Raw genomic sequence first — 25,267 nt, 5'->3', positions numbered from 1 at the left:
TCCCAGTTTAAGCGAGTTCAACAACATTTGATAATAAATACAAAGACTGTAACTTTAACATTTTGACAAAGAACAAATAATCAAGAGATAATTTGAACATTTTTTTTTTGCATTTGTTGCTAAAGGTCCAGATTGACATTGTGGATGAACATGATGTGTTTACAATCAAATCTACTGACAACACTGAGAACTCTGTTCACTTGGCACAGATTCATCAAATCCCTGCACCAGGTAATAAACCTTTTCTTGGGAACTGCTACATAAACCTTTTTTCTTCAGCTGTGTCTTGTTCTGTACTGCAGTTGTTCCTTGGTTTTGCAGTTGCAACATTTTCAGGGTGTCTTGTTCTTTTTCTATACTTCATAGTTTTCTCTTTTGTCCAATTTTTTTTATATTTTCTTCTTTAAAACCAAAGCTGTTTCATCGCTGTTTGATTTTAGAGCAGCTTTGTAACAAAAATATTTCATATTCCTGTCACATTCCTGACAAACTTCGTTCCCTCTAGAGGGCCAGTTGGTCCACAGAGCCACTGTGAGGCTTAACGTGAACGAACAGAAGCGGTTTGAGGTCAGCTTTTGCTCCAACAAATCTGTGACTGTTGAGACGACAATGACCGTGCAGGTGAAGGACAACCAGTACAGTAACACCACGATACATGTGATGGGAGAGGCTTATCAGGAAATCGTGTCTCTTGATAACATCAGCAGGTCTTTGCAGGATGGAGAAGATGAAGTGGAAGGTATGAAAAAAGGATGACATAGCCCTGACATAACGTTGAAAAATAAAGGCTTTTCTGAAAAGGTGTTTCTCTTTTCAAAGGTAATTATGAGACACTTCATTTTGGTGACTGCCATATAGATTGTATATACCAGGAAAGCTTCACTCTGACCAACCACAGCAGCAGCCAAGTGGTGAGGTTTGAGTGGCCTCACGGTGGACTCAATGTCACGTTTTCGCCACAGGTAAAACACTTCAATGTATGGAAAATTTAAACAGTGAACTAACATCTTATTTAGATTAACTCCATTTAGATATTAACACCACAACCGTTGTGCGGAAGAACAGTTATTCACAAAATCCATGTCAACAAAAGCTTTTTTTCACAAACTAAATCACAAAATATCCCAACTAGAAATAATATAATAACCCTTTTATATTTTTATTTAGTAAGCTTGCACTCTATTGTGGGCTCCCCTTTGCCTACATTTGTTGTCTGTTTTTTGGTAAATTGTCTTTTATTTGTTAATTATTTTTCCATTCTGAAAATATTCCCCTTCTTCATGAATTTAATTATTATTAGGCAAAGTATATGATATTAAAAGTAGATTTTTTTTTTTTTTTTTTACACAGGTTGGGCACCTTCATGCTGGTTGTTCTAAAGAGGTGACCGTCACGTTTTGTTCCAGTCAGCCGGTGACTCTGAAGCAGCAAATAAGATGTAAGATTTGTCAGGTGGAGTTCAAGCAGCCAATAGAGGAGGTGGCTGACTGGGATGACCGTCAGAGAACAATGAAATGGCAAAATGTTTTAAGCATGGTTTCTGAAGAGTCTCAACCGCCTGAGATGAAAAAGGTAGAAATGGTCTCTCTGTTAATTTTCTGTAAAGCTGCCGCTAATGTAAACATCACATTTAAGATCAGAATATTACATAACACTACTAAAAAAAACATCTTTAAGCTAGAAATGTAGGCTCAATTAAAAGTATCCTTAATACCTGCTTAAAGGTTATTTGTTTTAAAAGTGGGCCTCATAAGAATGCAAATTCTGATTTATTAAATATTACCATATATATGTGTCTTATTGATATATATGGTTTAATACACACAATGTTTTAATATTTTGCTTCTGCTTATTTTGATGATGGTGATTTTTCAGCTAATAAAATCCCAAAACCTTGTGTCTTATAAATTTTATTATGGCCTACTTAACATGGGGAACACTGCAGAAATTGAGTAGAAGGAAAAAGTGTGATAGAAAAAGGTGGTACGATCAGCAGCAATAACTGCAGCCTTCAGATAATTGGGAAATTAAGCCCATTCAATAATTTGGAAAGGATTCACATAGCCTGGACATCAAAAAAGTAAAAATACTTGTTGATGTTCTTATGGCATGTTCTAACATTATAAATAACAGGGACAAAAGCAGAGAAATCTAATTTTGGGTTTTTATTAGTGGTAAGCCATGATATTCAAAACTAACTAAAACAAAAACTTCAAATGGCTGAAATGGCTTATCGAAGCAATTCCTATTTATTGAGATGAACCTGTAAGTTATTTCGCTTTGGTAATTCATTTGCCTGTTTTCCTACAGGTGATGGAGACAGATCCTGAGCCTCTCTGTTCTGTGATTGAGGGCTCTCAATGGGAGCTGGATTTGGGAATCAGAGCAGTTTGTGATTACTCAAAGTTCAGCTGCAGCATCGACACCATCCAGTTTAAAGACACCATGCTTTTGCAAACCAGGCTCCACCAGTAAGTCAGACTGAAACACTCTCTGCCAACACGTTATGCCTGAGGATAATATAATTCTGTGTGGCATAGGCATGTTTGAAATGCATGCTTATTCAACAATTTAGAGACAACTATTTTAAAGGTAGAGCGAACGATCTTTCCAGATATGTAGGTAAGAAACGTCCTAGTCCCTTTTTGTATAACTGTGCATTAACGCGACCATCTTACCTCGCTCTTCCTCTCTTTAGGGAGATCACATGAAAAAGTCTCCCAAATCCACTCTGATCTCATTCTTTTCTACTGTGGCTTTCCTCTTGTTCTCATAAACTTGTAACAGTTTGCTTCTTGCGACTCTCAGCCATTTTAATAAGTATATGATCAGAGCAGCGGAGCTACGATGTCCAGCTTCAGCTAACACCGAAGCTGATTTGGATACGTAAACACTAGAAGTCTGCGACGGACTGGCGACCTGTCCAGGGTCTACCCCACCTCTCGCCCATTGACAGCTGGAGATAGGCACCAGCACCCCTCGCGACCCCAATAGGGATAAGCGTGTTGGAAAATGGATGGATGGGTGGAAACACTAGAAGTGCACCTGCACAGCAAGAGGAAGCTAACAAGGAATGTGGTCGCACATTGGCATTATGTAGGCGTTGTCATGAACCAGAGACAGATGGACCCAGTATTCAACCAGACAAGATAGGTTTCAAGCAAAAACAGCATTTAATGATAAACTGGGACAGGCAATGCACAGTGGTCAAAAAGGCAGTCCAAAATCCGGTACACTAAAGGCAGTCCAAAAAGGCAGAAGTACAGACAAGGCTAAGGCAAAACTCAAAATATCCCAAGGCAGGTCCAGGTCAGAAAAACAGGTATAAGCAATCATACAGGGCAAGAAAATCAGGTTCAGGGATCAGGCTGGCTCAGAATCAAAAAGGCAATCGGGTCGATATCAAACAGGGCTATCAGAAATACAACGCTGGATAAGACTCACCAAGTGGCTCGAATTGATCTGGCAGATTGCAGAGGTTTGTGGCAGGACTATATAGGGGAGTGAGCAGGTGAACAGGAGTGAAGACTAATTACAAGTGAGCAGGTGGAACTAATCAGGGCAAGGGAGCTGACTGATTGCTGAGGGGAGAACAAACCGAGCTGATAAAGAGACAGGTAAATAACAGTTAATCTAAACAGAACAACACGTCTAAAACAAAGCCAAAACAAGAAAGAACCCAAAAGCAGAAACTTAACTAATAAAACGGATAACCTGAACCAAGACAAAACCCAAATCATGACAGGCGTGTCACAATGATTGGCATGTCGGACAACCAATAGATAAGGCCATACCCCCGGAACCTGAAGCCGAAAAAGATCATCCACTACACCTTTAAGCTTTTATTCACATTGTTATGTTTTGACTTTTATTCTTCCATTTGCAAAAGTCAATTTGCTACATCCTCTTTCCTCCATAATTTGGGTATGTCATTGAAATTGCCCTTTTGAACAAACGTTACTTTTTTTCATTTATTACTAATAAATGAAAAAATATTGTAGTATTGTCCACCCCCATTCTGTAATTTAGATGTATTTTTTATGTTGTTTAATTTTTCTATCTGATTGGTTTTAATGCAAATGTTGCATCTATCATCTCAAATACATATATGATTTGAAAGATTGGTAGCATTTCATGCAGTCTGAATTCTTTCCTTAAGTTTACAGCTTTTTTATTTCTGGCTGCCATTTCTGCTTCTTATCTCTGGTGTCGACTTGTATTATGACGATGGTACAGGCTGTACTGCAGGTGCATACATGGTGTGCCTAACTGGTAGGATTGGGCTCATAAGTCTGGCTGACGTTCACTTTTGGTGGATGATGTAAGTGAACCAGCAGTCATTTCTGTAGGAAACATCATTGGGACTTTAATAACATTTTAATGCAACCTATCTAGCAGAACATGTGGATTTTATGATGATTTGACTCACTGAATATCTTTGATAATGAAATCTGCCCATTCTTGTCTGCCTTGATCTTCTCTAAAAAGATCCAAATCTTCTCTAAGACCACAGTGTTGTTATCGAAGTCCCAACATCTTATTGACCGCAATGCAGAATAAATGTAACCAGCTTTTCAGATGCCATTTAATTATAAACATGTAACTAAAATGTAAAAAAAAAAAACCATCAAAATACAAATGGTCATGCTCAAAAGAACTTGAATATGTTGCCTAACCAGAGGTTTATAAGACGCGTGTGTGTGTGAAGTCCTGTTTTTTAAAGTTTAGATTTCATCATGATTAAAAAACCAATTTACAGAAAATATAAAAATTTATCAGATGTTCTTTAAGCTGTGCACATTATACCCAGTATGAGCATGGTTACATTTACAGAGAACTTAGCTTGCAGATTTAACGGGTTTAAATTGTATATCTGTTCACGTCATTGATTTGCCTGTTTGTATGTAAAGACTGCAGATCATCAATGTGGGCTGTGTGAAAGTGGATTTCTCGTGGCAAGTCCAAATGGATTCATGCAACAAGATTACAAATCCAGAACAAGGTGAGCTCTTAATATGAGTTTATTGTGTAGTGAATTTGTTCTAAAATGTGTTTTTTTTTTTTATCTTAGCTTCAATCACGTATGCTTTTCCCCAACTTGCTCCAAGTTGAACAGAATGTATCAGTTCACATTTTACTGCTTTAAAAAGGATTCTGTGTGAATTGGAGTGTGTGTCGTTGGTGACAGATGAGAGCTCGAGATCTCGCCCTGGCAGCAGCTTAGCCAGGCCTTCCAGTGCTTGGAGCAGTGTGATGTCACTCGTCACGGGAAACCCTGAATCACCCCCGTTCAGCGTGGAGCCCAGAATCGGAACCATAAATCCCGGTGTTACACAGAACTTCCGTGTTTGCTTTTCACCTGTGGAGGTAGCTCAGTTTCATGGAAGACTACTCTGCAGGTAATTAAAGGCTTTAAAAGAAAGTGCATTTTATGCTTTCCAGGTTCCAGTGGTCAGCATTGTTAAAGGCTTCCCCAAAACTTAATTAGTGGATAATAAAAACGTATGAATGATTCATAAAGTGTTTACAGATTGATTATTAACACATCTAAAAACTATTTATTAGCCATCTATAATGGGAGCGTTATTATGTCAGTTTTCACACATTTTTTATGGATGTCTCTCTTTTTCAGTATTCCAAACTTGCAGAACACCGACCAGGCACCTTGTATCACTGTGTCTGGTCAAAGCCTGTTGCCTAGTGTCCATTTTGATTTGGAGGAATCAGACTACATCAGCAGGAACTGCCACAGCCCCAGGTTTAGCCAGCCTCTGGATCCTAGCACTCGAGTTTTACAGTTCGAAGCCATTGGCTTTTCAGCACCCATAACAAGGTAATAGATTGTCAGAAGGTTATTATCCACACTGATATAAGTCAGTTGTTCTCAATTTGTTGAATAATAGGTAGTACAGTACTGACACTTTGAGATAGTATAACAACAACGGTTGGTCTTTTTCAGCTTCATTAAGGAAATTGCATTTATATTCTTTCAATGCATTGATATTCACATTTTGTTCATTTTTTAGAAGTTATAACATAGAATAGAAGCCAAGAAAATCTAGAATAATATCCTAATCTTTGAAGCTGTGTATGCTATTTTGAATAACTTGCAGTATTTGTAATGTTTTGTACATTTGCCCTTACTTCACGTTCTCTTATTCTTTTACTTTTTTTTATTTTTTTTTACCTAGAGTGAATATGCATGCCTCCATCTGAAAGTCACTTTGCTGCTTGTACACCTAATTTTCCTCCATGAGGAACAATAAAAGAATATTCCTATTCAATACTCTCAAATTTCCAAATTGGAAAAATTAACAGAAAGGTCTGAGAAATTTGAATGGAAAAGGTTAATCTACACCCAGTATGGCTGCCATTCATTTGAAACATTTTATTAGCTGCAGTAAAAACAGGGACTGATAATACTGATACTGATAATAACCAGATAATCTTTTCATGCACAGTTTGGTCACAACGCTGAATCAACCGGTGAATACGGTTGTTTTCCCCTTTCCAACATCAAACATTGTTAATTGGGGTGTGACATTATCCCCAGATGCACGTTCTGACTGCAGTAGTAAATTGAATGCATAATGCAGGCGTTGTCACTAATTCCTGGTTCACTGCTGTCTACTTCAGTTCGTTCTTGGATTTCTTAAGATGTTCTCCTTTGCAATTTCCCTTCCTGATAGTTTTCTGTTTAAACCAATGCTGAAAGTGCTTCCAATAAATTCTTCAGCGTGGTAGAGCTTATTAGCCTATCATCTTGTAAAAAATGAAAGTAAAAAAAATTAAGGGGGAGTGGTTGTCTAGTGGTTAGAGCAGGGCGGAGATTCCCTTGTTCAAATCCCACAGACTGCCACGCTACTTCCTTGAGCAAGACCGCTAGCTCCAGAATGCTCCCTGAGTTCTGTACACTGGAGGCCGGCCCGCTACTCATTAAAAGGAATGGGCTAAAATGCAGGGAACAAATTTAATTGGGTTAGAACCTTGGATTAAGAAACTGAAATCGTGTGTTGTTGTCTGACTCTGTAGGTCTTTTAATGTGGTGAATCCGACCAGGAGGGCTTACTTTTTTAAATGGAGGTGTGAAGACACAGCAGCCAGTCCTTTTTGTTGTCTAACATCTTTTGGGACTATTCTACCAGGAAAAAAAGTGGAAGTAAGAACTTTTTGTCTGTCATTCAATCAATTTATCTTATCCATCTCAAACTCCCTTCAATTCTCAAGGTACTATCCATATGTAACTACCTGTGTCTACAGATGTGTTTTGAATATGTCGCTGAACACCAGGAGACAGTGGAGTCACTATGGAGCTTCTTGATTGAGAATCAGTCCCTTTCTTTTCCCTTCCTTTGCGTGGGGACTGCTAGGGAACCATGTGTCTATCTTGACAGACCTTACATTGACTTTGGGGAATTGATTGTTGGTATGTAAAACAAACACAAGTTTATTCAGTCATGTTTAAAAAAAAATAAAAAATTAAACAGAAAAATACAGCATACATTTAGATTTTTGTAATTGTACAGCAATATTAGAAACTTTTCTGTGAATACTGATTATTGATTTGTATTAGGACTACGTTCAGATGTCACCCTTTTTGTATGAAAGAAATATGTGCCTATTACACAGGTCTGCAGTTAAACAACTTCATTTTTTATTGTAAAAAAAAAAGATAAAAATGATGTAAGTTCACACTTTAAGTTATGTTTAGCATCTTATGCTAGCATTTTTGGAAATTTGGAACAATTAGCACAATTAGCATGATGAGAGAGAGAGAGAGAGAGAGAGAGAGAGAGAGAGAGAGAGAGAGACCCATTAAAAGGATAAATCAGCAGTTTCAATGTTTTAGCACTGATTAATAGAACTGATCTCATTCTGACAGCAGTCAGTGTTCAATCTGTACATAACCCACTTTTAGGCGCAGACATTTTATCTTAACGTTGGCAAAGCAAAATTCCTTGGTCTAACTACAGTCTTAGCTTTAGGCCGTTATACATCAGGCATAATGTGTTATTTATGTATCCAGCAACTATAATTTTCTATAGGCCACAATTATGCAAAAAAAAAAAAAAATACAAAGGTCCAAACACAATTATTACAACAATAAAACAAGTATGTTTTTCATACTTCTTTCATACAATTTTTCACAGTAAAGGAGCATTTTATGCTAAAACAATACAAGCTAGCATGTGTTTGTTTGTGGCAGAACATAAAGTGGAGCAGACGGTTTATCTGGTGAATGCAGAAGAGGAACCCTTCCACTTCTCCGTCCTGCCGTTGTCTCTTCTCTCTGAAGATCAGCAGTCCAGCCTGAGTGTGAAGCCCATGAATGGCACAGTGATGTCCAAAAACAGGTTAACAACCTACAGCAGCCATGATATATTTTTAACATTTTAGAGCAAAATGTCAAGTTTTATGTTTCACATTCACAAAATGGTCCTCATTGTAAAGCATTTTTATCAGTGTTGTTAAGGTCAGTTTTCTTGAAATGTTGGTCATAGGTTACCGCTGTTGGTGTGCTTCACACCTTCCTTAAAAGGATATGTAAACTTCAGACTGAATCTGAAAGTGAAGAAGAAGTCGGAACCACTTTTCCTGACCGTTAAGGCGGATTGTTTAATCGTGAGCGTTTTAGTTCAAATTCAGGAGCGAGACGGGAGTCTCAGACAGATCGTCCCAAACCACGAGGATACACTTGACTTTGGAAAGGTCATCGTACCTTAACACCACAGACACACTGAGACACAAACTATACACATTCACATCTGAGCTTTTAATCGAACAGTCTCTTCTGTGTGTCTTTATGTTCACAAATCACAGATGGGGATTTCAGAACAATGCACCTATAATTTCCTCATCTCCAATCTTTCAAGATTCACCCTGGAAACAAGCTTTGAGTTGACAGGTGTCAGAGAGCAACTCCAACAGTTAGAGCTGAAACCTCAAACTGGTGCTGTCGAGGTTGGGAAGCAGCTCCAGGCATCAGTGTGCTTTTCCCCTCAGACCATTTGCAACCTTCAGGATGTCAAACTAATTGTCAAGGCAAGATAAAGATAACATTACTTAAATTATGTACGAGCTTTTCAGTCCAGCACAGGAGTATGTTGGATGAGCCGAATTTTCTCTCAAGTTGTTCAGGAATGTGAAAACAACTTGGCTAATTATTCTTTGAGTAATATACACGTGGCATCACTAAACCGATAGTTGAGTAATTGTTGTGAATCGGAGCTTAAAAAAAAAACATACTTGAGTTGAGGTCTGTGGTAAAAGCAAACTACTGAGCAAGAGTCCGTGGTAAAGAAAAATTAACATTATCATGTATTAAAAGAAAACAAAACAGAAAAAAACTCCTGTATTGAGTTTTGACATAATATTATGTACCTTTTACTCATTGTAACATAAAAAGAATGTTTGTTATAGTTTTTAAACTAAAAAAAAAATCACATGCAATCAATAACAATAATGAACTGATTCAGCACAATCCCTGTGTGTGTGTCAGTTAGCTGACACTGTTAGCTGTCAATTTACTGGGCAAATGATGTTTTTCCATATCTGCCTAATTTTATTCTTTCTGGCTGTTTTTGTTTTTTATTGATTCATCCCACCAGGTGAAGCTCGGCCCAACCTTCACTCTTTCTATTAAAGGCAAAGCTACAGCTCCCAGCCTCGACTTCTCCTTCACCAATTTCCACTTTGGAAAATGTTTCCTGTTCCGTCCGGGCATGTTACCTTCGTCTCAAACTCTTCTCATTCACAACAAAGACAGAAAGGAAGTCAGGTGTGTGTCGAGCTGTTTTCCAGGTAGCTGTGGATAGTTAATTTACCTAAACCTGACACTTTTCAATATTATTATGTTGCCAAGAAATACAACATGTGTTCTTTTCAGCCTAGTAGGGTTTATGATGTACTTTTATAATGAGTGGAACTTTTATTTGGACATGTGTCTGTGAGCTTATTTTTGAAAGCCCACTATAATCCATATTTCAAATCTGGTTACTAGAAATGTTGAACTTTTTGTCATGTTTTACTTTGCCCATTGTATAGAAATACACTAAAGCTACACTAATGCATAAAATGAACAGAAACCGTGGGTGACATAATCTGTATCATATTTGTCTTATTTAAATATCAACAATTCTATGGGTTTAAAATGTAAACACTGTGTTTTTATTATTTTCATTAGTGTCCAATGCCAGTTCAAAAACACAGCATTCCTGGAGGTGGACTTCCAACCAGTTATTATGAAGCCTGGTGCTGTAATGGAGATACCAATTACCTTCTACCCTCAGAAGATTTGCCGTTATAATCAAAAGCTCACCTTTGTGTTAAACGGCTGCGTCTCAAAGCATGTGGATATAGAGGGACAAGGCATTGAAATGAAGGTGAGAATAAAGAATACAGTTCACTGAGTATACTGCTGCTTGCTTTTAAGATAGTACATCTGTCCATCAGAGATTCTCTGTTACAAAGGAAAACTCTGTAAACACTTTTATTAAGCTAATGCTAATCACGTGTGCCTCCTCTGGTTCAAGAGTGGGTTTAACACAAGGAATGTGACAGTTGTAGCGTATGACCTGGATAGATCTGTGTGACATGGATCTTGAACACAGACTCCTGTTTCAGCCTTCACACTTTTTCCTTACTCTCAGCTTTCCATTAATATCTTTATATACTGAACTCTGTGAACAGTAACTCTCCGCTGTAGATCTGTTTTCTCAGTAGTCTTTCCTACAATTGAATAGGTCATAACAGAACATCTCTTTATTAGAAAACCTTTTGTTAATGGTTGTATAAAACAGTCAGATTTTTGAGGAAACATATTTTTTCTTTTTTATTAGCTATAATCCAACATCAGCAATAATAAAAGGAGTAAATGCTATAAATTATGAATCATAAATCAAGTTTAAAACAAATATTAGATTAGATTAGCTTTTTTTCATTACTATTACCTGTGTGTAACCTATTGCCAAATTTCCTCAATGTGTGACAAAAGAGGAATTTCTTATCATATGTGAGTTCCTAGGCTTGAATTGAATTACTGAGATTAATTAACGTTCCAACGGTATTCTGATTGACTGAGATCCGCCTCTACATCTAAACAAAAAAACATAGAATCAATGGCACGAGTGGATCAAATAATTAAAAAGGAAATTTGTTGATTATCTGCAAGTAATTATATTAAAGGAGAGAAAGTTATCAGAGAGAAACATAATACCTTACACATCAGTTTATAATAAATTATAAACTGATGTGTAAGGTATGAGGGGAAAGGTCTTGGGCTAGTCTTCATTTCTTGAAATGTTTCTTTTGAGAAATTTCTAAAGTAATCTCAACCAATACCAAAGTTTTTAATTTAGTTATTTGTCCAAAAATCATTTTCATGACCATGAGTTATCTCTTTCTGTCCCAGCTGGAAGTGATAGAGCCCAAACAAAAGAAAGTGAAGCTGGGATCGGTAACGGTGGGTCAGAGGGTGAACACACAGGTGGTTTTAGTCAATCACAGCCTCTTAGACCTTTCTTTCACTTTGACACTGAGCACAAATACTCCACTGGATCCAAAGGTAAACAAAAAGCACAAATGCTAACATCAAACAGGAGTCATGTAAAGCCAGACCTAATGCCTGACTTCCTGCCACCAGGACCTGTCTGTCAGCCCAACAAGTGAGCTTAAGCTGAAATCCTGTGGCGGCTCCTGTAAGGTGCAGGTTCAGTTCTCCCCTCATCAGCACATTCCTCCTTTTTCCGCTGAGCTGCAGGCAAAGTTCACAGACTTCTTGCACCCTCTGCTGACCATCGAGGGCTGCTGCAAGGTTGGCTGGAATATGCCCTTAGAAGCACTATTCCCTAAATTGAAATATGCGTTATCAACCTGTGTTGATAACGCTTCTGGATCAAGAGATCTTTGGTAATAATTCCTATTTTACACTGTCAGGGCGTGGAAGTCCATTTAGACAGCGACCATCTGACTTTTGGAGCTGTGGTCCAGCACTGCCAGACCAGCAGGAAGATTGTCATGATAAACACCGGTGACGCCGGTGCCAGGTAATGTGAAATACTATACACTCGGTTTTATTGAGAAGCAGCTAACGTCCTCCGAATCCCACACTAACTCTGGTTGGATTTATTCCCTGCTCTCTGCTTTTGTTTCGCTCCACTGAAATACCAGATTTCACTGGCAAACCAATTTCCCTGCAGAGTTGTCTATCAAACCAATGACAGGATATACCAGCCCAGGCAAGGACGTTCCCTTTGAGGTGACCTTTGCCCCCGTGGAGCTCAGTAATGACATCAGATACGAGAACCTGTCCTGCTTCATCAAAGGCTCCTCACCTGTAAAACTGACGGTCACAGGCTCCTGCATTCCACCCTCCACCAGCAAAGAGGTTAGCCTGAATTCTGTCTCTCTGTAGATCAGTAAAGATTCATCATATGTTTCAAAAAATGAATGTTTATACACACTTTAATTATCAGTTAGATGACGAGGAAGTTATTTAGTTGTATTACTTTTTACCAGTTAGCATTTTTACCTGAAGAATGTGAAATGTATCTAATTTCATTTGAATATGTCTGTACAATCTAGTTGCGTTGGATTGATTGGATTTCAGTACTCGATCTGAATATGAATTTGAGCCGGTAGTCTTATGAAGTGCCTGGAGAGAAACTACAAACAGGCCCAAATCAGGGGCAACCGGACTTTTCTTTCATTTTTTCTGAAGAATTTCGACACTCATCCAGGAGTCTTTGTCAGTTCAGGTGGCTCGCACTTGAGCAACCTGCAGTTGGAGCACTGCTGTTTTTACGCACATGGAGACCCATCCTCCTAGGCTTCTTCCAAGTTAGATGAAAGGTTGCTCAAGTGTGGCCCGCCTGAATTTACAAATATTCCTGGATAGCTGTTTAAACGTCTTAGGAAAAACTGACCGAAAAGTCTGGTTGCCTCCGATCTAAGCCTGTTTGCTGTTGACGTGACCCGGATAAATGAGAACTTGCACGGGCATACCTTGAGAGCAGATATGCTGTGTATTGGTGCTGTAAAAAACCTTGAATTTATTGAATTTAATTATATTTATCAAGTCAAATAAAAAATGAGCTGTAAAATAATGATGAAAATGTAATTTATATTGATTGCTGTTTAAACGTTTTCTCTAAAAGCTGCCATGTCAGCTGTTTTTTCTCATTGTGGAAATGGTTTAAAGGGCAGCTCCACATAGTGTGAGGCATTGATTTGTCCCATTTCGATCATTCAGCAGCTTTTGACAGATTTAAAGATTTATTCAACTTCTTAGAGTTAGATTTAATTAAGGGAGTGCCGTTAAAGTCCTGCAGCTGAGGAATCAGAGGAGTCAGAAAGGTTGTGTTTAATTTCTCCCACATCCATCTATCTGTCTAAAGTAAATAGGAGAAAGGTTTTCAAAAAGGCTGCAAAAATATGGTGCAGCAGAACTTGATTGGTGCTCTGTCTTTCTGGCAGAAGAAAATAAGCATCCTACTTTGTAAAGATGCTTTCACTGGCTGCCACTGTTTTCCAGTTTCCAGTTTCTTTGAGATCTGACTAGTCGTAAAAGGAAAAAAAAGTGCTTGAGGATCATTTATAGAAGTTATACTTTTGAATACAACAAAAAACAAGGAATAGAATATTATCCCTAATTGTACATCAAAGCGAGTGACTTTAACCCATAGCTTAGTTTTTATTGAACTCGGCATTAAAATGTGGATCAAAGTCCATGCTCAGAAAATGGTTTTGATTCATTTTCTACATTTTGGACAACCGATGTGTCTCCAGGTGGTGAGTTTTTCTTGCCGAGTGCGAAGCTTTCAAACTCAGAGCCTGTCCATAACCAACCCCTCCAGTGAGAGCTGCACCATCAGACCTGTCATCAAGGGTGAGCAGTGGAGTGCTGCTCTCTTTCTGACCTTTGAACCCAACCAAACCAAGACATTCGACATCACGTATAGACCACTGACCATGACCCCCGATGGAAGCAAACACCTGGTAGAGATAAAATGTATACTTTTATCAAAAATATTGTTGTGTTTAGTTATAATAGATGCAGTTTGCTTGCTAAAGATTTCTTAAACAGACTTGTGGCACTTTTTTTTCAGGGATCAGTTTTTTTCTCCTTTCCTGCTGGGAGGGGAATGTTTTTCAACCTGCAGGGAACAGCTTCTCCTCCTAAAGCAGAGGACACCATCATGCATGAGCTGCCTGCCAAAACTGAACACTGTGAGGTTCTCCTGGTCAGCAACTGGCTCCCCAGGCAGCAGAGGTAAAGCAAATTAAGTCATCCAACATATGCACAAGCCTTTGGGATGTCCCTCATTTCTTTATATTTTCCAGCCAATTATCCAGACTGTCTTTTAAGGTTTTCTAATAAACAGATTTTCAGACTTTCTGAAGGTTTTTTTTAAAGCCTTTTAACACTGAGCTTCGATCAATCAGGCATAAAAGGCTTGCTAAACTCAAAGGATGAACGAGTGGTGTGGCCACACATAACAGCCAACTAAGCAAAGGAACAGATTTTAAATGTAACCCATCGCTGTTGGTTATTTTGAATCTGTAAAAAAAAGATCAAAGACTACACAGTTTTATGGAAAATAGGATTTATCTTCAATGTGATTGTTGGACATAGATGAACTGAAAACACTGCAGTCAGTCGATGAGAAACTGAAGGATGATGCATCTTTGAAGTCCTGCATCATGTCTTTGCTGTTTTTTTTTTTTTAGTTTCCCAATGACATTACTTCCAGTTATATGTCGTCTTCTGGAAACAGTTTTCTCAAATTTAACACTTTTTTTGCCCATAGACGTCCACGTTCCTCTCTTTTTTTCCCCCCACATACCACACAATATGGCGCTATGGTGAGATACTGACTTTGACAGAAAAAAAATCAAGATCAAGACAACTCCAAATACAGTGGCTTGCAAAAGTATTCACACCTCTTGAACTTTTCCACATATTGTCAAATTACAACAACAAACACAACTATAATTTATTGGAATTGTACGAGAAAGACCAACACAAATTGGTATATAATTGTGAAGTAGAAAATTATACATTATTTATTTTTTTATTTTACAAATAAAAAACTGAAAAGGGCATTGTGCAAAAGTATTCAGCCTCCCTGAGTCAATACTTTGTGGAACTGTATTTTGCTCAAGTTACAGCTGCAAGTCTTTTAGGGTATGTCTCTGCCAGCTTTGCACATCTGGTTACTGAAACTCTTGCCCATTCTTCTTTGCAAAATGGCTCAAGCTCAGTCAGATTAGACGGAGAGCGTTTGTGAATAGCAGTTTTCAGATCTTGCCACAGATTCTGGACTTTGACTGGGCCATTGTATCACATAAATATGTTTAGTTTTAAACCGTTCCATTGTAGCCCTGGCTTTACGTTTAAGGCTGTTGTCCTGCTGGAAGGTGAACCTCTGCCCCGGTCTCAAGTCTTTTGCAGACTGCAACAGGCTTTCATCCAAGATTGCCTTGTATTTGGCTCCATCCATCTTCCCATCAGCTCTGACCATCTTCCCTGTCCCTGTTGAATAGAAGCACCCCAAGAGCATGATGCTGCCACCACCATGATAGTGTGTTCAGAGTGATGTGCAGTGTTAGTTCTCTGCCACACGAAGCGTTTTACATTTTGGCCAAAAAGTTACATTTTGCTCTCGTCTAACCAAAGCACCTCCTTCCACATGTTTGCTGTGTCCCTAACATGGCCTCTGGTGAACTGCAAACAGGATTTCTTATAGTTTTCTTATAACAATGGCTTTCTTCTTGGTACTCTTCCATAAAGACCACATATGTGTCGTGCATGATTAATAGCTGTAACCTGGCCTGCCAGATTGATAATATGTAGCACATGATCAATCTGGGACTGCTCCCATCAAATTTGTTTGGTTAAAGGAGGGACATTCAACAGAACTCTCCGAGCTGATTGGGCGAAGCGACACCTAGTGCCTGACTACCAAAGGTTGGTTTTAGCCAATCAAGGTATGAAATTAAAACATAAGCAGCAGGAGACAACACAAAAGTGAGCTAGTCAAGGCATTTCCTGCTGTTCTTCTTTCAAAGAAGAAATCATGGATTCTGACAAAACAGATATGATAGCAGCAGCTACTCGTGCGTCCTTCGGCGCTGCCGTGTGATGATGTTTGATGTTCAAAGCTTGGGAAATATTCTTATAGCCTAGACCTGCTTTAAACTTCTCCACAACTTTATCCCTGACCGGTCTGTTGTGTTTCTTGGACTTCATGATGCTGTTTGCTCCCCAACTATTCTCTTAACCAACATTTGAGGCAGTCACTGAGCAGCTGCATTTGTGCTGAGATTAGATTACAAACATATGGACTCTATGCAGTCATAAGCCATCATATCACACATCTTATGAAGGTAATTGGTTCCACTCAGAGAAAAGGGGACTGAATATTTTTGCATATTCAGTTTATTTGTAAAAAATGTTTTAAATCGTGTATAATTTTCTTTCTACTTCACAATTGTAAACCTCTTAGTGCAAGCAGACTGTTTTTTTCTTTCTGTTTTCAGGTTCTGCGTCCTGCTAGAGATAGTTAAAGCCGAGAAAATCGACCCAACGGTGTTCCTCAAGGGACACGACTCCATCGAGGTTCCCGCTTTGACCAAAAGAGACTATAAGATGTCTTTCTTTGCATACAGAGAGGGGGAATACAGCACCAAGGTTTGGATAAACTAATTTCTGTATGAGTATGTTTCTTATACCTCCATCATACTATTGCATATCTGCCTCTGGTTTCAAAGGTATAGGATGATACATTGCTTAATGAAACTAAAACTTCAGAAATGCCTTCCTTAAAAAAAACTTACATACACGAGTTGATCCCCAGCTGAGCCACTCTGAGACGATGGGGATGTAGTGGTCTCTTAATTTTTGCCTAGTATGTGCTAAATATGCCACACAGGCACTCCTGCAGATTTTACACAGTTACACACCTACTAAAATATTACAGCAAGACTAGTATGCAGACACTCTGTCTGACTCACTGATTCATTAAGTTTCTAATTATTTGACCATTCATGGGCCTCCATAAAAAAAAAAAAAACAAGATGGTACAGTGACAGAAAAAAGAACATACGTCCTCCTGAAGCTCTGTTGCTGTGTGAATTTTACATTGTTCATCCCGATACACGCGCACCACACTAAACCAAGTGCGAAATAAGCAATACTTTACAGATATGACCAAACTCAACGCTTTGTATTTGAGACCCATGTCAAACATGTGGATCTGACGTAAATCCACAGACAAACATGAGACAGAAAACAGTGTGACAGCAGCTTGAGTCTGGCCCTCACTCCACATTTCAATCTTTCTACTCAGGTGACCTTTCGTAATGAGGTAACAGGTGAGTACTTGTTTTACCTCGTCAATTTTAAAGTCAGGCCTCCAGGCATCCTGTCCACCATCGAGCTGGAGACGCCGGTTCGCCAAGTGACCTCAGCTGCTCTGCATGTGGAGAACCCTCTGCCCACAGCTACCAGCTTCACCACAGAGTGTAAATGTGGTGACGTCAAGGCTCCACCTCAGCACACTGTGCCGGGACAGTCCAAGGTGAATCCAAAACAACCACTCATTTCATTTTAAAGACAAAATAAAATAAGTAAAGCTAACCAAATTCATGTCTGTGTATATCTTCTCCTCAGGGCGTTCTGAGCCTCGAGTATCTGCCTCTCCATGTGGGCGAGTCCACCACACGGCTCACCCTGTTAAGTAATGATCTGGGCCATTTTTACTACAATCTGCTTCTCCGAGCTCTGCCCCCGCCGACAGAGGAGACGGTCCACTTCCAGGCCGCACTGGGCAACACCCACTCTGTCCCCATTAAGTTCACAAACTACTCCCACCTTGTAACCAAGTATTACTGTAAGGTAAAAAAAACTAACACAACAGAATCTTGTTTTGTATACATGTTTTTGAAGTTAAAAAGACGCCAATGCTAACAGAATACAACATATTATGAGTTTAATTTTATTAAAGATGCACCAATCATTTCTGTGATCTGTGATCTCTAAGGCTACGTTCACACTACAGCCTGAAGTGACCCAATTCAGATTTTTCTGCCCATATGCGTCATGGATCTGATCTTTTTATGACAGTCTGAACAACACAGATCGGATTTTTTCAAATGCGACCCAGGCCACTTGGATATGTGGTCCTTAATCTGATACGTATCTGATCTTTTCAAATGCGACCTCTGTCTGTACGGCCGGGTCGCATTTATCCGACCTGTACGTCACCGATACTCGACAAACGTCACTATTCTGTGTCCTGCTATGCAGAAGCGGGAAGAAAGACGACACTCATAGTGGACTACAATGAGAAGAGCAGTCAATGGAGGGAAAGCTCCGGTTAGAAAATAAATTAATGACCGCAAAATGCGCGCCAGCATTATAATCCATGTTTACTTCTGCAAACACTGAGGACGCTTTGCTACGTGTGACGTCATCGCGTCCTGGAGTGCGCATGCGGGACACTTCGGTTGAACGCATTCAGTTCACACAGGAGATCACATACAAGTCGTATATATTTGGAAATGTGAACGACCATGCAAAAAAATCCGATTTCACAAAAAAATCGGAATTGAGCACTAAGACCTGCAGTGTGAACGTAGCCTAAATATTTCTGTAAACAGTGTTTGTATTGTCTCAGTGGCACGGTCATTTATAATGCGATCCTGTTTTCTGTCTCGCCTACAGACTGATTGTCCTGATTTTATCACGGACAGAAGTGTTAGCGCTTCGGCCGGTTTTCCTTTAGGGTCAGAGGTGAAGCTGGAAGCTCGCTTCGAACCACAGCAGCTGGGGGAGGTGAGGGGACGGCTCACCCTGGCCTCAGAAATTGGTGGGGAATACATTTTTCCTTTGCACGGTGTCTGCACCTTGCCGAGACCTCAGGGCCCGTTCAGCGTCACCGCAGGTGGCAGCGTCGCCATCCCCTTCAAGAACGTGTTCCTGCAGGCCACAGCTTTCTCTTTTCAGGTAAAACTCAGCAGGCGCTTAACGACATTAAAGAGTACAGAGATTCCAGCTACGCAGCCTCAAAAATAAATTACAAGTAAATTAGCTGCCAGGGGATTATGTTTTGCATTATTTTCTCAACCAATAAACAGGAGCTTCTAAAATGTCCCACTTATGAGCAGCAAAATCTAATTCAGGTATAAAGACAAGATTTAATTATTTTGTTTTGTTTTAGGTCCATTCAAACAATAAGTGTAAAAGATATTTGGACCCCAAGTGGTTTCCCCTGCATTTCACCCCTATTGTTGATTTAGAGAAATATTAGTAGCCATGCTGTTCACAGCTGAATGTTTGACGCGGCTACGTGTTCATTGTGAATGACAAACTTGATCTTTCATAAGGGATTTTAACAAATGATGTGAACTTTTGTCCTTAAAGCTGTCCACTTGTGTCCACTGAGCCCCGAGGATGTATGTTTGTGGTTTTTATGGGTTTAACTCTCTCAGCTCTTAGCTTGATTCCCTTCTGACAATTTACTCCATGGTTCTTCAAACTGAACTCACTCTGAGCACTTTCTACTGCCTGTTGATAAGTTTTCCTCACATCACTACCATTTACTCAACCTTTGCATATTTGGCAGCTATAAACTATTTGTTCTCTTTTGTTTGCATGTCTGGTAATAAGGATATTTGTGTTGCTTCTAGGTTGACAACCCCTGCTTTACTGTCAAAGAGGTGGACAGCATCCCCTCTAAAAAGACACAGAACATCATGGTGTCCTTTGAAGCTCCTCCAGGAGGATCTCCTGGACCGTGGTTTGGAAAGCTGACAATCTCCACTCAGCGCTTGGTGGGCCCCGGCAAGCCCTGTTCATGGGTGTTTTACCTGAAGGGCCAGCGACCTCAGTCTTCTACAGGGACATAAAATATTCTTAGAAGCATAAAGAAAACACCCCAATGGTTAAGCAGCTTTGTCTTTATTATTTAACCTAACCAAGGTTATTTCTAGATATGTGTTGGGATTTTAGACAGTTTTGAACCTGGAATCTACATGTCAATGCCAAAAATGTAAAACAGATTTATCTTGATTTAATAAACTTAATTTATTTTATTGCAAAATATGTTCTTATCAGTTGAATAAACTGTGCAGAGAACCACCTCCTGTCATTGCATACTCATTTCCACATGGGGGCAATCATGTCAAGTGACTGGATTTGAATTTGGGCGCTTCGCAGATGTGTCCAAGATTTGTCTTACTTGACTTTTTCTGCGTTTTGGTCCCTCCGTTGACTCCTCAGCAGGACTCAATTCATCCAAACCAGCTCTGTGTTCTGTTAGACACACGGCACACTGAGGCAAAGGCCCACTACCCAGCGGAAAGGGCAGATCTGGGGGAGTCTCTCATTATCAAAGGTTAGACGTGTCACATCAGACATTCGCTGCACACAAACCTCTAATGAGGAGCTGGAGTGACAGTTCAGGAGACACTCCTATTTCCTGGATGAGGCGAAATCCTCTGATCCTCCTGTTGGGAAGAAGAACTTCCTGCTGTTGTTGTTCAAAGGTAAAGTCATAATAATAAGATTGGACATTAAAACAGAGATGCAGAAATCCCTTGTTGGACATGAGTTGATGCTTTGGGACAAGAACCACAAAGGAAGGATGTTACTTTTACTTCCTTACACAATGAAATGATTTCTTTCTTCAGAAATTACTGACAAAAATATAGAGCAAACAAATTATGGGTTAATCTACAGAAAAGGTGAAATCTCTAAAACAAAACCTTGCCAAATACTAATAATAATTATACATAATTAAAAATTAACATGTATACTTCCTGAATCCACACAAGGACCTCTTTAATCAATGTGTATTACTTTAATTAATAAGTAATTATCTTTTTTTATTTGTCACTGGTCTTGCCTGTAATCTCTGTAATATTGTTTTACCCTAATATCCTGAATATATTTCTAATGGTAAAGTGGTGTATCATTATTTTTTAATTCTTAATTTTAACAAAGCATTGCATATAGTTATTTCAATTATTTGCATTTTTCCTTGGAAAATGACACAAACATAAATTCTTAAACAAAAAAGCTTTAAGATAATTTTTTTCTTGCATAAAATAGCCATAAATGAATTACAACATAGTGAAATCTATACAGTCATTACATATAAGGCCTAAAATAGTGCAAAGAACCGCTTGACTCTAAATTTGTGAACTTTCTGTTTTACCAGTTTAACAAAATTGTTCATATCTAACATTTTATTTAAAACATTTATCAAACATTTCTCACAGCACAATTTAACCATTTTCAGCTGTTGATTGATTGACCTTATGTTGGCTTTTTTAAAACAAGATGTTTCAGTTTTGCCAATTTAGATAATGTCAAGCATATAGACTAATTAGACTAACTGTAAAAAACTTTTTACCGAATATAACCGGTGCATCTCAGTAAATTAGTAATAACAGGGATATTTCAAGCCTTTAATTTAAAAAAAGGCATTTTTAATACAGTCTGTTAGAAAGTATCTGCATGTACTGTACAGCATGTTCACTTAATACTAGTTTGGTACTTTTTTTGCAGCGCCACTCTTTCTCCAGCCTTTGTGGCTCTGATTTACAGAGGAAATAAAATAAAAAAAATCCCTTTCATCTGAAAACATGACTGTAAACCAGTAACCTACAGATAAAACTGTGTGCGGTGGCTCTTGGAGCAGCTTTTTGCCATGCTTTTTCTTTCCAGTTAACTTTCCTTTAACATTAACAGCCATCTTCTTCAGCAGCGACGTTTTGTGGCACACACCTGACAACTTTCATATCACCAGCTTTTCCTCTGAATTATGTAGGTCTTTATTGCTATGGTTTAATATTAAAATTTTCACAGGATCTAAGTTTTTTTTTTTTGCTGTAATCATAATTAACATCAATTAACAAGGCATATATCACCGTATATGTACTTAATCTACAGTATTTAAAACGGAAGTTTAATGTTTTTAATCAAATTACTTTTTGATGCTATTCAAATTCAAAGGAAGGATGTTAGTTTAGTTTAGGTCGCTTCATGGCAGGATGAACAGATCAGGTGTAACTTAAATTGCCATTAATTCTGTTCTTTTTCCCCACAAATTTGTTGCTGTAGAGATTGGGGGTGTAGCTGCTGGATGGGTGCATGGGTGTGCTTTGGGGTGGGTGCTGTGATGTAACAGGCGAAGTGTTGTGGGGAGAGGAGGGGGTGGGAGCTTCTCTCTCTCCCCCATAGAGCGCAGCATGAGCGCTCCGCAGCAAAAGGATGTGTGAGCAGGCAGCGCGCTACTGTAGGGACGGGGTCCACAAACTGCTGAACAAAGAACAAGCCAAACTTCGAGCCCAGGAAAGCCGCGAGCAGCCGAAACCCGTAGCCGGTCAGGACAGCGAGTCCGCGACGGCAGCGCAGTCCGGAAACAGCGGCGCCCAGCCCGGTGGAATCGACGGGCTCGTCCGCTGGATCGTCACCAAAATGAGCGACAACAAGAACATCTCCAGCCGGGAGTACGCCTCCAGCAAGGAGGAGGTGGCCGTGGCTCAGGAGCAGTTCTTCGCCCCGGAGCCACGGAGAGGCATCTCGGTCATCCTGGATGTGAGTATGAAGCGGCAGGTTGGGCGGATGGGTGGGTGGATGAAGACATCCAGAGCGCGCTGCGCACTTACGCACCGATCACAGTTTCTTACAACAGTGCCGGTTTCCTTACAGTGCGCTCCCTTCTACTCAGTGACCCGAATAACAAGTAGTTTCAGGTAGTTCAACATTCAACCCAAATAAAGACCAACACACGGAATGCACTTTTATCAAAGCAGTGCTTTTTTAAACGCTCAGTTTAGCAGCTGAACGTGTTGCCTGCACAGAAGTAACTATCGGGCAGCGCAATGTGTGATTTTAGGTCAACCCATCAATACAGCCAAATTAGGTCTTTTTTCTTCTGATTACCATTTAAAAGAAAATCCCCTGGAGATCCACGCATGCAGCACCATTTCTTCTAGATTTGGATTCATGATCAACACTGTTAAAAGTCAACGTCCAGTGCTCTGTTTTTTCACCAAAAAAAAAGAAGAAGAAAAAAAAGCACATTAACAATAAAACCACAGCTGGGTAATGAAGTAAGATTTTCCACTATAAGATTCCACATAATGGAAACTTTTTAAAAAGCGCACTGAATGAACAAACGCTGCTAATAAAGCTTTGGATGAATGGCATCACATGAAGCATAAAAATGAGATCCCCAGCTGGTTTTTAGTAGCACACACTGTAGAAGAATAGCAACTTTTTGCAGATTTCAACATGGTTTCTGGAGCATTAAAGTTGCATTCCCCCTGATCCGATGCACAAACTGCATCCATGTTTATTACTGTTCTCAAATTTTATTTAAAGTCACTCTGTTTTCACATATATCTAAATTGGTTTGGTGATGCCTTACAGAGCTCAGGTAAAAAAACAAAACAAAACATTTTGATTAAATTCCTGCACTCCCCAACCCCCAAAAGTACTCTTATCAGTTGGCTTATGTGAAGTCTTCAGAGGCACCTGCACATGAGACCTTTCTTGCTGGATGGTATTGACTTTAAATTATTTATGTTTTACAACTTGGCACTAAAAAAAACCTGGGAAATAAGCTTGGCTCTTTCAACAGCTCTTTTTCTCTTGAACCTTTTTTAGTAGATGTGTTGAAAGAACGAGATACTATAGCTTTATTTTCCATTTTCTCGACTTGTTTTTATCAAAGCTTTAGTTTCGTTTTCATTGGTCTGAGCATGGCAGCTGCTGACTCAAGGCTTTGAACTCATTCTAACATTTATTCTCCGGTTTTCTGCATCACCTTTACCTGTGAAATGTTAATTGTTCTGCCATTTTCCCATACTATTGACCCCCAACATTGTTATCACGGTGAAGTCTCACACCAAAGTGGTTTCCTGGTGGGTCTGTCTGTGTGCTCACAGCCTCATGAAGCATTTCTCCTCATTAGACCAGCTTCTGGTTTTTTATTTATTTTTTTGCTGCATTTTTCCTTACCTTCATCTTAACCCTTTGTACCTTTCTCACTGTTCTTTTAACTCCTTTCATCTTTCCCCCCTCTTTCTCCTCACTTCCTTATCTCTCTCTCTCGCTCTCGCTCTTCAGAAGCATCCGTTATTAATCAGGTTAGGAGATGCAGCACTTTCCCTCCTGGCTTCCTTCGTCTGCTGTCTCCAGTTTCTACATTTGTTCAGTCTTTTTCTGTCGTTTCTGATTTCTTTTAACTCTGGGCTTCCGCTGTAACTCCCGTCAAACACATGCCACCTCCTCAACGCAACACTTTTCTCCCCACTTCCGAAGCGTCTCTGCCTTCAACCAGCTCCAGATCTGGCTGTTTTCTGTGGAGCTGAGTGCGCCCCAGGGTGCAGCCGGGCAGCAGAACAATGCAGAACAGCTTGCTGTTTGGAGTGTGTCTCTTCTCAGTGGTAATGAGCTTCACTTTGAGCTTTTCATGGGTGCAAGAATCCACCTCTTAATTTTACAAAACCTTATCTTGCAATGGCAGCGTGTCGTAATGCGCTCCTCTGTAATAATGGAGCAAAAATATACAACATAATCGGTGTTTAGTTGTTTTGCTGTTGAAAGTAGTTTTCTGGTGTTTTGTGAAGGCTGTCATGATGGTAGTGAGTGAATTAAATTTGTTTGGGTTTAAGATTAGACGTCTGAGTGTGTGCCTACATGGTTGTTTGTCCTGTTTCTCTGTGTTGCCCTGTGAGGGACTGTCACCCAATGGACATGGAAACCAGCCCCACTGTGACCTTGCATGGATTAAGTGGGTGTAAAAAAATGAATGGATGAATGGATATGACGGAAAAAAAAAAAAATAAGCAACCTCTTTCCTATATATGGAACAATGTTTTGAAAAGGTTTAAAAGTATTAAGTCTTAAAATTACATCCCAAATGATTTAAAACCAAATCATTTGGGAATTAAACTTAAAATCCTCATATATAGGGTTAGCCTTAAATGCATTGTGATTTATTTTTAATTAGAAATATGAAAGCTCATTCATTAACCTTAGATTTAAATAAAAAGATCCAGATAATAAGTTTAAAAAGAGAAATTTACATTTCTCCCAGGGCTCCATTCTCAGTCTGAAAAAGTATAAAATTTGAGCTGAGTATACAAGTGGACTTTATTTCACGTACCCCAGCAGTAGTGTTCCATCCATCCATCCATCCATCCATCCATCCATCCATCCATCCATCCATCCATCCATCCATCCATCCATCCA

The 25,267-nt window shown here is 39.3% G+C and overlaps 2 protein-coding genes across 3 annotated transcripts in view; both read left to right on the top strand.

Annotated features, from left to right (window-relative positions):
- hydin (HYDIN axonemal central pair apparatus protein) overlaps window positions 1-20,140 on the top strand; it is a gene marked incomplete in the record, with an annotated part of 105,325 nt that extends 85,185 nt beyond the window's left edge. Inside the window, 26 exon segments of the mRNA XM_036152103.1 lie at window positions 126-231; window positions 506-739; window positions 820-962; window positions 1,351-1,572; window positions 2,311-2,471; window positions 4,911-5,002; window positions 5,189-5,399; window positions 5,633-5,833; window positions 7,033-7,159; window positions 7,261-7,426; window positions 8,207-8,354; window positions 8,502-8,709; window positions 8,821-9,042; window positions 9,609-9,778; window positions 10,184-10,382; window positions 11,411-11,563; window positions 11,642-11,812; window positions 11,935-12,044; window positions 12,169-12,385; window positions 13,786-13,995; window positions 14,106-14,269; window positions 16,540-16,690; window positions 17,349-17,579; window positions 17,672-17,896; window positions 18,725-19,006; window positions 19,690-20,140. Of these exon segments, the coding sequence (XP_036007996.1) occupies window positions 126-231; window positions 506-739; window positions 820-962; window positions 1,351-1,572; window positions 2,311-2,471; window positions 4,911-5,002; window positions 5,189-5,399; window positions 5,633-5,833; window positions 7,033-7,159; window positions 7,261-7,426; window positions 8,207-8,354; window positions 8,502-8,709; window positions 8,821-9,042; window positions 9,609-9,778; window positions 10,184-10,382; window positions 11,411-11,563; window positions 11,642-11,812; window positions 11,935-12,044; window positions 12,169-12,385; window positions 13,786-13,995; window positions 14,106-14,269; window positions 16,540-16,690; window positions 17,349-17,579; window positions 17,672-17,896; window positions 18,725-19,006; window positions 19,690-19,908 (4,743 nt within the window).
- Window positions 20,141-22,191: 2,051 nt separating this feature from the next.
- Window positions 22,192-25,267, top strand: part of necab2 (N-terminal EF-hand calcium binding protein 2) — a 181,081-nt gene continuing 178,005 nt past the window's right edge. For both annotated transcript variants that reach the window (XM_036152095.1, XM_036152091.1), the window contains exon 1: window positions 22,192-22,603. In XM_036152095.1, the coding sequence (XP_036007988.1) occupies window positions 22,277-22,603 (327 nt within the window). In that variant the 5' untranslated portion in view covers window positions 22,192-22,276. The remainder of the gene's footprint in view (window positions 22,604-25,267) is intronic.

This window comes from Fundulus heteroclitus, chromosome 2 (assembly GCF_011125445.2).
Source record: "Fundulus heteroclitus isolate FHET01 chromosome 2, MU-UCD_Fhet_4.1, whole genome shotgun sequence".
Taxonomy (NCBI): Eukaryota; Metazoa; Chordata; class Actinopteri; order Cyprinodontiformes; family Fundulidae; genus Fundulus; species Fundulus heteroclitus.
The sequence above is the reverse complement of the archived record's forward strand: the minus strand, read 5'-3'. Positions and strand labels throughout refer to the sequence as shown.